General features: G+C 33.6%; 2 protein-coding genes across 2 annotated transcripts in view; one reads left to right on the top strand and one right to left on the bottom strand.

The window, feature by feature from the left end:
- Window positions 1–4,462, top strand: part of LOC106174669 (protein phosphatase 1 regulatory subunit 21) — a 17,834-nt gene extending 13,372 nt beyond the window's left edge. The window contains exons 18-20 of the mRNA XM_087005543.1: window positions 1,595–1,693; window positions 3,275–3,409; window positions 3,725–4,462. Coding sequence (XP_086861669.1) covers window positions 1,595–1,693; window positions 3,275–3,409; window positions 3,725–3,748 — 258 coding nt within the window. The 3' untranslated portion in view covers window positions 3,749–4,462. The remainder of the gene's footprint in view (window positions 1–1,594; window positions 1,694–3,274; window positions 3,410–3,724) is intronic.
- On the bottom strand, window positions 4,407–14,378 carry LOC106180852 (tetratricopeptide repeat protein 27). The gene is made up of 22 exons (XM_013565010.3): window positions 14,202–14,378; window positions 13,814–13,997; window positions 13,168–13,294; window positions 12,862–12,993; window positions 12,489–12,591; window positions 12,096–12,260; window positions 11,493–11,713; window positions 11,117–11,229; window positions 10,847–10,916; window positions 10,500–10,613; window positions 10,069–10,164; window positions 9,681–9,803; window positions 9,159–9,280; window positions 8,785–8,890; window positions 7,561–7,659; window positions 7,266–7,318; window positions 6,906–6,984; window positions 6,570–6,656; window positions 6,263–6,376; window positions 5,721–5,916; window positions 5,359–5,459; window positions 4,407–4,950 (listed from the first exon to the last, which is right to left on the bottom strand). Exons 1-22 carry the CDS (start codon window positions 14,293–14,295, stop codon window positions 4,831–4,833), a joined length of 2,619 nt encoding a protein of 872 aa, XP_013420464.2. The 5' UTR covers window positions 14,296–14,378; the 3' UTR covers window positions 4,407–4,830.

Here is a 14,378-nt window from a genome sequence, read left to right as displayed (position 1 = left end):
TTATATCTCCAAAACTGGCAGAGATAGGTCCATAGTTACTATTGAAGTTGAATAGGAAGTCATATACTGGCAATCTTACTGTGACCTTGACATTGACCTTTGACCTACTTTTCACCATGAACTGAACTTTGCAAATTTTGCTTCCCTTTTATCTCCAAAACTGGCAGAGATAGGTCCATAGTTACTATTGAAGTTGAATAGGAAGTCATATACTGGCAATCTTACTGTGACCTTGAAATTGACCTTTGACCTACTTATCACCATGAACTGAACTTTGCAAATTTTGCTTCCCTTTTATCTCCAAAACTGGCAGAGATAGGTCCATAGTTACTATTGAACTTGAATAGGAAGTCATATACTGGCAATCTAAATGTGACCTTGAAATTGACCTTTGACCTACTTTTCACCATGAACTGAACTTTGCAAATTTTGCTTCCCTTTTATCTCCAAAACTGGCAGAGATAGGTCCATAGTTACTATTGAAGTTGAATAGGAAGTCATATACTGGCAATCTTACTGTGACCTTGAAATTGACCTTTGACCTACTTATCACCATGAACTGAACTTTGCAAATTTTGCTTCCCTTTTATCTCCAAAACTGGCAGAGATAGGTCCATAGTTACTATTGAACTTGAATAGGAAGTCATATACTGGCAATTTTACTGTGACCTTGAAATTGACCTTTGACCTACTTTTCACCTTGAACTGAACTTTGCAAAATTTGCTTCCCTTTTATCTCCAAAACTGGCAGAGATAGGTCCATAGTTACTATTGAACTTGCATAGGAAGTCATATACTGGCAATTTTACTGTGACCTTGAAATTGACCTTTGACCTTCTTTTCACCATGAACTGAACTTTGCAAATTTTGCTTCCCTTTTATCTCCAAAACTGGCAGAGATAGGTCCATAGTTACTATTGAAGTTGAATAGGAAGTCATATACTGGCAATCTAAATGTGACCTTGAAATTGACCTTTGACCTACTTTTCACCATGAACTGAACTTTGCAAATTTTGCTTCCCTTTTATCTCCAAAACTGGCAGAGATAGGTCCATAGTTACTATTGAAGTTGAATAGGAAGTCATATACTGGCAATCTTACTGTGACCTTGAAATTGACCTTTGACCTACTTTTCACCATGAACTGAACTTTGCAAATTTTGCTTCCCTTTTATCTCCAAAACTGGCAGAGATAGGTCCATAGTTACTATTGAAGTTGGATAGGAAGTCATTTACTGGCAATTTACTGTGACCTTGAAATTGACCTTTGACCTACCTTACAATGAACTTAACTTTGATTGCACCATTTTTAGTTATATATATTTTTTGCATATTTTGAAAATTCTTGTTGATTGCATTTTTACAGCTTGTCAAGCACAAGACTGGTGGCTGCACCCCTTATTTTGTGTATGTGGGGGTCTATACGAATGCGCTTGCTCCAGCTGGTGGTACAATATTCGGAGGCGGTATCGCCTCTCTGATCCTCTAGTTTTTCAGTTGGTTATTAATTTCAGCTCATGCTGATTGTATATTTACATGGAAGTGGTGTATTAAAAATGATGACATGTATTTTGTATGGATGGTTTCATTTACAGTGTAAAGCGCTACACAAAAGATTATCATTGGCAGAGAAGGCGAAAGTAAAAACTCAGGAAGAAATAAGGACTGCAAATCAGTCTGTCACACAACTCAAGGTAACATTTTCAAGTGCCTAGAAAAGTTAAGAAATTTATAATCTGTTACCACTCTTAAACTTGCATGAATTTTAATATTTCTCCCTGCCACCCAGTGCTGTGACAAGATTTAAAAAAATCTTTGGTTAATAAATTATGGAAACATTTGTTTACCAATACATGATAGCATAGCACTCGCACATATAATACAACAAGGGTTATGTTAATGATCCATTTTTATGTACAGACACAGATGTGTCTGTACATATTGCCATCACCTGCGTCTGTCGTCGCCGATGCCGATGGCGATGCCGATGCCGATGGCGATGCCGATGCCGATGCCGTCGCCGTGCACTTTCCTTGTAAACACGATAAGTGGAAGGCAGTTTCACTTTTTGGCTTTATATTTACAGAGCTGATGAATATTCATAAAATGCAGGTCAAGTTCGAAAATCAGCATGATCGGGCCATTATTGTAGAAGTTATGCTGTTTTTTCACTTTTCAGCATATATGCAACCTTGTAAACACATTTCAAGGAAAACCGTTAGGCTTGTTGTCACGAAACTCACAGGAGTAATCAATCTTACTAAAACGCAGGTCAAGTTCGAAAATCAGCATGATCTGGCCACTATTTTAGTAGTTATGCGGTTTTTTCATTGTTCAGCATATATGCAACACCGTAAACACAATATAAGAAAAACAGAAAGCCCAATTGTCATTAAACTCACAGGAATGGTCAGTCTTACTAAAACGCAGGTTGAGTTCGAAAATCAGCATAATCGGGGCATTATTTTAGAAGTTATGCTGTTTTTTCACATTTCCTCAGATTTCCTCAGATTTAATTCTTAGGCATCTTAAAAGCCTTATTATTTAAGTAATAAGATACGTAAAAGTGTTTGTTTGACATTTCCTGCATCTTTACAACATTGTTAGTTGATTATATAAAAATGATGGTAAACTTGTTATCATGTATTGTGTAATCAAGTGTCAAAAACGGAAATAAACTCATATCATTGCAGTTTGTCAGATTCAATCATCCACTATGTTCAGAATCTCAGAATGGAGGAAATTGGACATTTAACACTGTTCTATTGATACTTTTCTCATCTCATCAATTTTCTTAGTTGGTCATAAAAAAATGGCAGTAAAATGTTTATTTTGTTTTATGTTAAAAAAGTGTTAAAAACGGAAATAAACCCATGTCAGAACAGTGCTGTCTTGTTTCACATTTCCTCAGATTCATTTCTTAGGCATGTTAACAGTTTCATTATTTAATTAATAAGATACGTAAAAGTGTTTGTTTGGCATTTCCTGCATCTTTACAACATTATTAGTTGATTATGTAAAAATGATGGTAAACTTGTTATCGTGTATTGTGTAATAAAGTTTCAAAAATGGAAATAAACTCATATCATTGCAGTTTGTCAGATTCAGTCATTAAAATTTTGCATCAGAATTGACAGTAGCCTATTTTGTGCATCGTTATTTCCTGTTTTTTGTCTGTACATTTGACAGCTTTGCTGCCTTGTTATTTATGTAACAGCAACAGATTTAAGAACATAAATATTGAAATTGTGAATTCTATAAAATATCTTTGTCAGGATGAACTGCAAACTACAACCAAAAACTATGAAAGCCAGTTAAGCACTATGAGCGATCACTTGGCAGCTATGAATGAAAGGCTGATGCAACAGCAGGATGAGATTGAAGAATACAAAGCACGGTTAGGTGCTAAGGTAACAGTACAATTATACAATTCCATCTCCTAAAATTGACACCACACATGTCGGGACTATTATCATAATACAAAGGTGTACGCTTGATTTAATGAGGATTGTAATTTTTATGAAAAAGACTTTGGTGTGATAGTTGCTCGATTCCATTTTTTTTTTTACAAAGATAGGCCAAACAAAGGAACAAAAAAGCCATTCAGAATTTTGGAGAACAGGCTTTTTTTTTCTTTTTCTTTTTTTGCTTTTATACCAATGCTATGCTCAATAAAAAGTTTTCAGTTAATATTAAATTTTAAAATTTTCAATTTTCTATTTCAGATTAAAAAAGGAAAGACCAAGTAGGACTTATTTTCAAAGGATAAGATATCGAAGTGATTGTTAATGTGACAAATATGCCAGAGATTTCAACTAGATTCATTAAGGTGGAGATTGTTGTTGTTTGTGTAAACGGTGCACAAATATCATCACATCATACAGGATATCTAGTCTAATCATTTCAGTACTGTAAGGATGTCATTTAATGAGCCATTTTCATTTTTTTAATCAATGCAATGTAGTGAATGTGTACCAGCAATGTTTTGTCTTTTATTTTGTAAAAGAAGTCTTTTAATTGAGTTTCTGTTTCAAGATTCAACCCTCTTTACATTGTGGTCACTGAACACAATTTGAGGTCTTTCAATTTTTTGCTGTAATTAATGTTGGGGCAGGAGTACAATATGAGAGACACTTACTCTACACAATTCTGATGACTACAAAGTTTTCATTAAAATTCATCAGTACACAACCGGGGTGTACCTTTGATCTTTTGCAAAAATAAATTTACATTTTTTTTTATTTGAGGGATTAATGGTAAGTGGGCTATAATTACATCAGTGAGTATTTCTAAGAATAATGTTGGTTGACTCAGTCTTGTGAGCTTGGCAACTTGATGGTGCTTCCCCTTTCATTTGATTAACGGTCATAATCAATTTGTTGATGTTTTTCACACTGTATAACACAATTGTGCACATGTAATATGTCTCCATTATTTTTGCTATAAAATATTCCAACAATAAATTGTGTTGTCAAGTGCTTATAACAGTATGATCTGAAATTTACAATCATATTATATTTATAACGTGTAAAAAAATTTATGTAAGACGTGTATTTGCTCCAAAGATATCAAATAAGTTTCCTCAATTATTCAGACTCCTCTTTTGCTGCTTACATTTAATATTAGTGGACATGTTTGTTGTAAATTTAAGACTTGACCCATTGTAGAAAAGTGTTTTAAGATAGATACGCAATGTCTCACATTATAGTGTTGATTGCACCACACAAAGAGACTAGTGAAAGTCGTCTTCCTGCTTTTAGTTCAGGGTTGTTGTCCAGTATCTAGACCAGCAATGACTTTAAATGAACGAAAAGTTTGAAATTCCAGAAAGTCAAGATGAGGATTTTAATCTTGTTAGCAACTGTTCTGTCTCCTGCAAGTGTTCCTCCAATTTGTTGTAGTCTTCTTGAAGTTCAGGCACCACACTCTCAGCAGATGTTGACTGCTTTTGCTGAAAAAAAAAGTTACCATGTAGCTCAGCTCAAATTTCAGAGAGAACTTTATACCCTAATTGTTAAAATTGAATTTGGGGAAATGTCCATATGAACATCACTTTATGGACATGATCTGGCTAATATTAATAACTTGCAATGTAACATCATATTCAAAAAAAAAAAGTTGCAGTTGTAGTTTTTATATTGGATTAATAATCCTGCCCATCCACCTTAATAGAGAAAATCTTTAAAAGAGAAACAACCTCTGACATAAGCCTGATGAAACTATGAAATTTTTTTCTTTTTTTTTTTACAAAATAGATGATAAAATGCAAAAAGGAATTTACCTTCTTTGGCCAACAGAAACGATCTTTATAGCAAAGTAAATGTATATGTCTAAAATAGTGCTGAATAAAATGCCCTACCTTGATCTTTGAGAGAACTCCTCTGAGCATCAGCTTGCAGGCAGAGGCTGTCTGTATGGCTGTGGCTGTATTCCCACACTTCTCACAGTAACTTGTGTATGCTGGAAAAATAGATGACATGTCTTAAAGAATAAGCTTTTTATTTCTTTTTTTTTTTTTTTTTTTTTTTTTTTTTTTTTGCTTTTTTGCATAAAAGTGTAGGATGTCTGAAAAAGATTTATATTATGTATTTTTTAAAGTGGAAAATCTATCATAAAACCTATTTATTCAACTTTTCAGTATACTTTATCTCTTGGTTTATTAAAAAAAAAAAAACGTTATTTCAGACAGAAAGTGACACAAAAATAAAATATATCAATCACCTTCTGCTAACTGAATTGACCTCTTGCAGATTTTCTCACACTTGGAGACCTCTTTCTCCCAGTTTGCCACCAGTGTCAGACACCTGTGAGACTTCTGGAGGTGTTGTAGAGCTTTTTCCTCATCTTCAAGAGACAAGTTCTCCTGTCCTTTAACTAGTTCACTGTAGGAGTACCAGATGGAGGCACTGTTTGTCACCTTAATAAAATTAATGGAAGTAAGAAGATATATTAAGATATGTTTTTTCTAAAAAACTTAGTGTGCTGATGATCAAAATGTACTTCTGAACTTAACATTTAATGTTTAAATTTTTTATGTCTACCAAAAGCTATTGATATATTCTACATAGATACTAAAAATATTATCACACAAACATAGTTACAAATATACAAAAAATCTCGTATAAGTTTACTGGTTACTGCTGTATATAGTACTGGTGCTTTACAGCCTGTTTTTTCATCCCTGAATTTTATCTTATAAAGCCTGGTGTGTTTCCATTGCAATATTCATCAGGTATATTATATAAACCTCTCATTTATTTTACCTTGGAAGTAATCCTTCCAAACAGTTCCAGGGCCTTGGGTCTTAGTTTGGAGGCTGGCTTGTCTTGGGCATCCGAAAGGTCCTGGTTGATGGCTTTCACTAAAATCTCTAAAACCTATCAAAAAGAACAATGAAAACATAAATACCAGTTCATATATTATTTAACAGAGGATACAGTTCAACTTGGAACCAAACTTCTAGAATCTGACAAAAAGATTGTGAAAACATCAAACTGTTTTTATATATAACCTAAAAAGAATTTCCAACCATAAAATTTGTCAGAAGAATGTTCATAGAATGCCATTTACCAAGGGATCTTCATGTTTATCTCTGATATCCAGAAGTCTGTGGTATGCTCTTATAAGATGTGTGAATTCACCAACATCTGCAGCTGTCTGGAAAGAGCATTCAGTCACATGAATACATATTCAATTGTCAAGAAATTGATGTGTAAAAATAAAATAATTTATGTGAGTTCAGTTCATAGGACTTATGCAAACCAATATACCAGTTTCTGTGGAAACTGATTTAAAAAATAGTTATTTTCAAATAGATGTAAAACATTTAATATCAAATAATACCGACTAAAAAATAAATAAATAGAAAATAGAACACACACACACATTCACACACATGTTACTTACTATTAATATGTTCTCCCATATCCTCCAGTTATTATAGTCACATTTTACTGCTTCTTGGAGTGTCCTGAATGCTCTTTCTCTGAAAAAAATTTACAGCATTTTCTCGCAAAAAATGTCTGTTACATTTTTCAAAATAGTTTTGTTTAAAATACTGATTACAAAATATTGCATGGTGACTTGGTTCAAGGTAATAGACAAGAGGGGTGTACCTGAAAGCAAATATTACTCCAAATTACTTTTTAACATTAAAAATGATTCTAAAACACAATTCTAATTAAGCCAAATAAAAATCAATCATGTCATTTGAAGCCATTTGAAGTATATTGACATGCTCAGACAGTAAAAAAAAAAAGAACTTACTTTTGACCTGATCGAATGTATGCAAGTGAAAGGTTATTCCAAGCTTCAAAATTCTGCAATGAAGAAAAAGTAAATATGCAGAAATCTGTAACTACTATCAAAGCACTTAGTTATGTGAGCACTGATGTTTGTTAATCTCAATTCTAAAAACCTTTAATATTACCACAATTCTTTTTTCTGCCCTAACCATAAATAATAAAATCTTAGTTGTGTAATAAAAAAGAAGTGTTTAAGAATCATCTTCTACAGCACCTCATGTAGACCTAACTATTTGACTGGAGCATAAGATTCTTACATCACTTTCCAATGTAACACAATTCCTGAATGCATTGGCAGCTTTCTTGAAATCTTGCACCAATAAACAAGCACAGCCACAGGAGTACCACACTGGGATCTGAACAGAAAAAAACATAAATAGTTTATTTTATTATTATCGTTGTTGTCGTTGTTGTTAAATAATCCGGCAACCCAAGGATAAATACATAGAAATTATATATAACAGCGCATGCACGCGCACACACACACACACATTTTTTTAACCTGCTCATTACTTGTAATGCCATATGTGGCTGGTAACGATGGATCTTTTCAATCCTGAATCCCTCTCATTTCTCTGGAGAGAATACAACCTAAGCTGCAGCACGTATGGAGCTGGGAATTCTCATTCACGATAACTAGCACTACCAAATGACCATGATTCATTATAATAAAGTTCATGTGGCTGTCAGACATCCAGTTGAGATAACACAGCCACAAGTTCTTTGTTTCTAGACTATGTCAGCCAATACAGGGGCAGATCCAGAGATATTTTCTTACAGTCTTCCAAATTATTTTTGTTGATCTATCCTCCATTTTTGACTGTCTTTCGACAGAAAAAATAGATATCCCTCAATGCAAACAGGAAAATCTGACCCTCTTCCGGAAGACCCAGAAGACGGCCTCAATCTGCCTCGGCAACAGATGGCTACCTCATCACTTGGGTGAACTGCCACTGGCCAGCCAAGTTTCCTGATAGTAGGACACAATGGCCTTACAGTGATAGTAATCATCTACTAACAGACAAGTCAAAAACTAAATTTTCAAAATGGTTCCACTAAGTGTTTGCCTCTTAGGAAAATTAGTTGCTGGACCGAAGGAAGTAACTGGACAGAATGTCTGCCAGTAGGGAAAACTTCTTGGACCATTCTGAAAGTTGTCTAACCCGGGCAGACGGTCCAGCCTTAATTTCTAACACTGGTTCCACTCTTGAATTAAAACTTTATTGCACATGACAATGTAATCATCTTCACAAAACATAAGCTAAACTGTGTTCCACACTGAGGATAAAAAATTTTCAGACAGATTTGAAAACTACTTACTTCAGAATTTTTCAATATATGTGTGCCAACTGCAAATCACTAAAGCAAGCCTAACCTTTATCAACTCATTTTAACCCTTTTGAATTCATTCAAATACATAACCTCCCTAACTTATCAAACTGTTCTCACTTGTGACATCACCTAACTTAAAACATGCTTACCTGCAGATAATTTATGCTCAAAGATTTCTCAAAGCATTCAATGCACTCTTTGTATTTCCCTGTCCTCAGGTACAAGAACCCAAGCAACTTCTGTGATCTGCCACTTCTAAAACAGTAGAGTAGATGTGGGCTAGAGACGAGGTACAATGCTATTTCATAATGAATATTGGGCAGCATCAACATATGCAATTTGTAAATAAAGAAAGAAACAACATGCTACTTGATAACAACATTTTCAATTTTTCTGAAACTTTTTTCAAAAATTTTAAAGATTTCCTAAGTCAAACATATACTTTTCAAATGCACAATTCTCCAAGCATACCTGCCAGGTTTAATATAAGCATCATATCTATTCCAATCATTAAAAAGCAAACCTGTGATTAGACAATTCCCATGCTTTGTTATAATATTGTTCATCCTGTAGAACATCTCCCAGGTAGCACCACAAGTCTGGAGTTTCCTTAACTGCCAGCCTTTCACGAATCACTTTCTCCGCCTGTAAAACAAAGGTGTAAAATACAGTACTGGCATTCAAAAAGATTTACTTGTTATAATCCAGCAGAGTGCAGGATAGAAAAATACTGTCTTTCAACATTTGAGACTAAAATACAATCATTTCAACTCACCCGGAATTTTTAAAACACTATTTTTTAACATGCTACAAGAGATATTGCAAATGCAGATTTAAAAACCATCAACAAAGATGACCTCTGCTGCTTCTCTGAATGAGCGTGCTGAATCTTCAGATATGGAAAATTCTTGCTTTTTATTTGTCTGAAGACTTTGAGTAGAAAAAAAATACTTAGTAAAACAAAAGTCTGTGGCAATCAATGAGATCCACTGTTACAGATTTTAATTCCAAAGAGGCATTTCTTTCTCATCTTATGACTTTGTACCTTGTCTTTCTTTTCCAATTGCACATAGCACACAATCAGTTTGTCCCAGTTTTCTACTTTCTCAAAGGTCTCCATGGCACTGCTGATACAACCCAAACTCACAAAGAAATCACCCAAATCTTCCTAGAAATAAAAAAATGCTAAAATTATTTTTTGGATAACTATAACTTACAGACATTGGAAGACACAGCCCCTTTCAAAAAAGACAGATCCCAGGCCTACATTAGCACAGCAATATGCAATTGCACCCAATTAAAAAAAATACCTTTGATGTGTGTGCACCACCCCTTTTAATATGCTGGACCTTTGTATGAGTGAAGTATATATGTTACTGTAATGAAGAATAAATATTTGTCCGTTTCTTAGTTGAAGCAAAGTTCTCTCAAACCTGTATTTTCCACTTGGGAGGGAGATTCGTACAGTAAACCAAGGACAATCTCGTTCTGCCATCTGGTTCAGGGCGATCAAATTGTTTCACTAATTCCTGTAAAATTGGAAAATGAGTTTAATACTGGGACTCGTATCATTTTTCTTTACCTCAAAGATATGTAAATTCCCCATTATTCTGTTCATTATTTAACTGAATACTAATCACGTTGGCAAATGCCTGTATCATCCACATTCAAAAATAGGTCTATATTTACAATGAAAAAAACCTTTTCAAAGAGCTACCTTTAAGATTTTCATATCCTTCAATTACTGTATTCTATCTAATGTTTAAAACATGATTCTATAAATGCTACCTTTCTCATGTTCTTTATAAAAAAAATTATGCATCATGTACTTGAGTATAATGTTAAGCATATATCCAAGCAATACCTCAAGCTGCATCATAGATCGCTCCACTCGACGTCTGCTGTCCTTCTCCAACTGGGACCTCATATTCAGGGCCACAGTCTGAACACACCAGTCTTGGGGAAGGTGTAGAAGTGTCTGGTCAAATAAAACACACTTTTACATGCTCAGATATATCATGCAAGGAGTCGATATTTCATACAATTTTTAATTTACACTATGATGTTTCTGATAATTCCTATATATAGCCTTCTTAAAACCATTTTTCTTTTCTTTTGCCCATTTTTTAAAATTCATTTATAACAAGAAGTTAACAATTAGCATTGGCATAGGAAGCTTTTTTAAAGACTTAAAGAGGTAAGAATACTTACATGAATAAAAGCTAGGGTTGCAACATCAGTTAATCTTTCATGAGCAGGGTTATTGTAACGCATGTCCAAGCTGAAAACAAGAAAGGTTTCCCCTACTAAACATTTTATCAGAATTTTGTCTATTATTAATACTCATATGAATAATAAGTAGCATAAAAACTAAAAATAAAAATATTCTATTAAGCAGTATGATTATACATTTTTTGAAATTATTACATATCACATAATTATAACTACAAAAAAACAACAAATCCCAGTCCCAGGTCTTACCAAACGCTCAAAACAATAGCTTGTTCAACTGCAGATACGCTGTAATTTAAAGGATTATTTTCATCCGTAAACTCTATATGGTTCAGGAATGTATCATCATTCAGACAGATATCCTAGAATGCAAAAGTAAAACAGTCAAATAAGCACTGACATTCTATTATCAAACTTATCTACTTGTAGTCTCACCATAAGAATGTTTTTTTCTCAGAAAATTGGCTATTTACAATCTGTCATAATATCATTTAAATTTCAATTTTCAATCATTATTTTCATTATTTTTGATTAAACACTACTGTAAAATACTATTGAACAAACCTAAGCAGCCTAAAATGAGACATGAAATGTCAGCTGCCTGTGTGTGTTAGTTGTAAATTACCTTGGGCATTATCTTTTCTGGCTCTTTCCCACTCTCTGCTGCACTGGCTGTTTCCTTTGCCTTCTCACGATCTCCATTTCCTCCAGTCTCTATCTCCTTAGACATGGTTTCCTCTGCCCTCTCGCTATCTCTGCTATCTCCTGCCTCTGATTGCCTGGAAACTTTCAGGATCAACTCGGCTTGGTCTTCTTTTTGATATCTGCTGCGTTTACCAAGAGCACCTGAGGATACAGAATATCAAACATGACTGCATGGGAATAATTTGATATTTTATTAGAATACCATCACATTTTATGATTTGTTAAGGCTCCCCTCAGATTTTTGAACTAATGGGTCATTTTGGACTCAAATGAAAAATGTGTGTGTACCTTACATGTCTGAATGAGTTCCTGGGTATAAAAAATAAGGAGGCAACTTTTCAAAAATGACAACAAGGATTCTAAAAATATGGACAAACTGAAACCTTGTGTTTATCTGTTGTGTCAGTTCCATTTGTCTGCAAGCTAAGAGAAATTATGCAAGTCTTCAAATGGCATATCATATTGATTTGTTTTTCAACAATTTTCTACCTATGTACCTGTCTCAGAAAAAGTAAAACCTTACCAGTTAACTCAATTTGTAGTCCAGATCCTTTTTGAACCACTTCAATGAGTTGTTTAGCTTTGGTGTTCTCAAAATAGAACATACTGGCAGCGTGTGCTTCCATGTAAAACTGCATCTTGAGAAGTCTGTTTTCATTATTTTCAAGCAAGGTATCATTTTTCGAAACTAAAAAAAAAAAAATCCAAAGTTGGCAGACTAATGAAGGAAATTTATTATAAATATTACACAATCATATTTCAGTGTGCATTAGCTTTTGCATCAATATTGCCTTCAAAATTACCTCTTGAAAAATAAAACACATAAAACCATTGCAAGTGAAATTAAAACGACCTAGTATCAATCACCACATAATGATATATGAATACTTTTCCTAAATCACTGCTTACAACTTACCAGAATCAATGAGGTCCACAACAGCTGTCTTGAGAGTGGGTGACCTCTCCTGTAGCAACTTTTGATGCGTCACAAGACATCTAAACAGCCACCAGTCATTACTCTAAGAAAAGCAAATCATAAATTCTTAAGATATCTACAAAAACTTTGGTCTGTGTACACTTATAGTCAAATTCTAAGGTACCTATTAATTTTTAATTTAATTCTTAATCACTTATATTGAAATTCAATTTTCCCAACCAAATATGAAAATAGCAATGAAAACTTCAATAAATTAAAATTCAAATTTGACAGCTTACAAATATGACAAGATGACTAACATAATTTCTATCAAACTAAACATATAGAATATACATGCACTTAGTATACTCACAATACAACCAGACATGGACTCTCTGCAATCTTGCAACAAAGTTTTTGCAATGAGCAGATACAATGGAAACCTTGCAAGTGGGTAAGCTGATTCACCATCTACTTGTAGGGAATCCAGGACATGATATTTGATCTAAAGCAAGAAGATAAAATACCAAATAAATAGATGAATATATCAAATAATTGCATTTCAGTTTAGCTTATTATTATGGAGTAGAAATTGTGCCCTTTTATCTGTTAATTTTTTAGTAATATCTTTGAAAATTGACTTTCAGTTTTCTATGACTGTTCATCAAATATTCCTTACTTTTTCAAACTCTGATTCTTCATAAGGCAAAAACTGCACTGGGTCTTTGTTAGTTGGAGGACCAGTCCAATTGTTCTGAACAAACAACTGGAGACTGCATATAGCTGCCAACAAAATCTCTAATTGCCTGAAAAAGGTTCAGTATAAATATATTATTTCTCAAATCTCAATTAAAATACTGTCATATATTGTCTGGTATACAATACTGGGTATGTCAAATTATATTTATTAACACAGAAAAGTGGTTGATTACAAAGATTAAATATCACATTAACATGTTAAAATTCAAAATAATAACATTAAAGATAATATTATCTGGGCCAAGAATTTGAATATGCCGAATAAAAAAGTATATGAAGTGAAAATAACATTTTTCTCTGTTGTATTAAGTATCTAAATCCTAAAAAATTATACTCTACAAGTTAATCCCAATCATCTAAACCAATGAAAGTTTAACATGTCCAGCACTTAATTTAATTCAATTTAATGTTTTCTGGGACCTATATGACAAACCAATAGACTTAATAAATTTACATGCACATGTCGGGTGTACGATGTCAAACATGATTCTAACACAATCTTCCAGCATGTTTCAAGAACATGTTTTTACATCTGATCATCTGGTTCACATTTTTAAGCTGCCTACCTCCATGATTCTGACCCTCCTGATGACACATATGACTTCACACATGTTTGAATTATGTCAACTATCTGGTCCACTGGAGTTGTATTTTTGATATCACTGAGAATACACCTGGGCAATATTGATGATAATGCCTGCTCAAATTGGCCTTCGGATGCATATTTCAGAAGTTCTCTTGCATTAGCCTCTGAAAGTATACAAATTAAAATGAGCAAAGACAAACAATTTTGTGTTGTTTGCTGATAAAAAACCCAGAAATATGTCAAACTAATTCAATTTGACAAATATACTACTAGCTTACATGTACTACTAGTATTAGTACTAGTCTAGTATGATTCATCAGATACATTTACGTGAAATTACAATATTTGAACAATTTGTACTTTCGTACCTCTTTCGAAATCAGAACTGTCTATCATGGGTGTTACCCCTTTCAATAAAGCAAACTCTATGTCTTGAACGAAGCCTTGTCGATCCATGATCATATGTTTTAGTTAAAATTGTAAGTGTATTTACCCACACACGTGCGGGTCTGCGACTATCTGCTACGGTAATAGATGGTGTTTTA

This window comes from Lingula anatina, chromosome 2, assembly GCF_051362555.1.
Source record: "Lingula anatina isolate TDL-2025a chromosome 2, LinAna3.0, whole genome shotgun sequence".
Taxonomy (NCBI): domain Eukaryota; kingdom Metazoa; phylum Brachiopoda; class Lingulata; order Lingulida; family Lingulidae; genus Lingula; species Lingula anatina.
This window is presented reverse-complemented; position numbering and strand designations above follow the sequence as displayed.

Excerpts from the sequence above, each read along its gene's own strand:
- LOC106180852 (XM_013565010.3), bottom strand. The coding sequence starts at position 14,295 with ATGATCATGGATCGACAAGGCTTCGTTCAAGACATAGAGTTTGCTTTA. Across the intron at positions 11,714-12,095 it reads ACTACAAATTGAGTTAACTG|GTGCTCTTGGTAAACGCAGC; the intron begins GTAAGGTTTTAC and ends CTGTATCCTCAG. Across the intron at positions 4,951-5,358 it reads GAGTTCTCTCAAAGATCAAG|CAAAAGCAGTCAACATCTGC; the intron begins GTAGGGCATTTT and ends TTTTTTTTTCAG.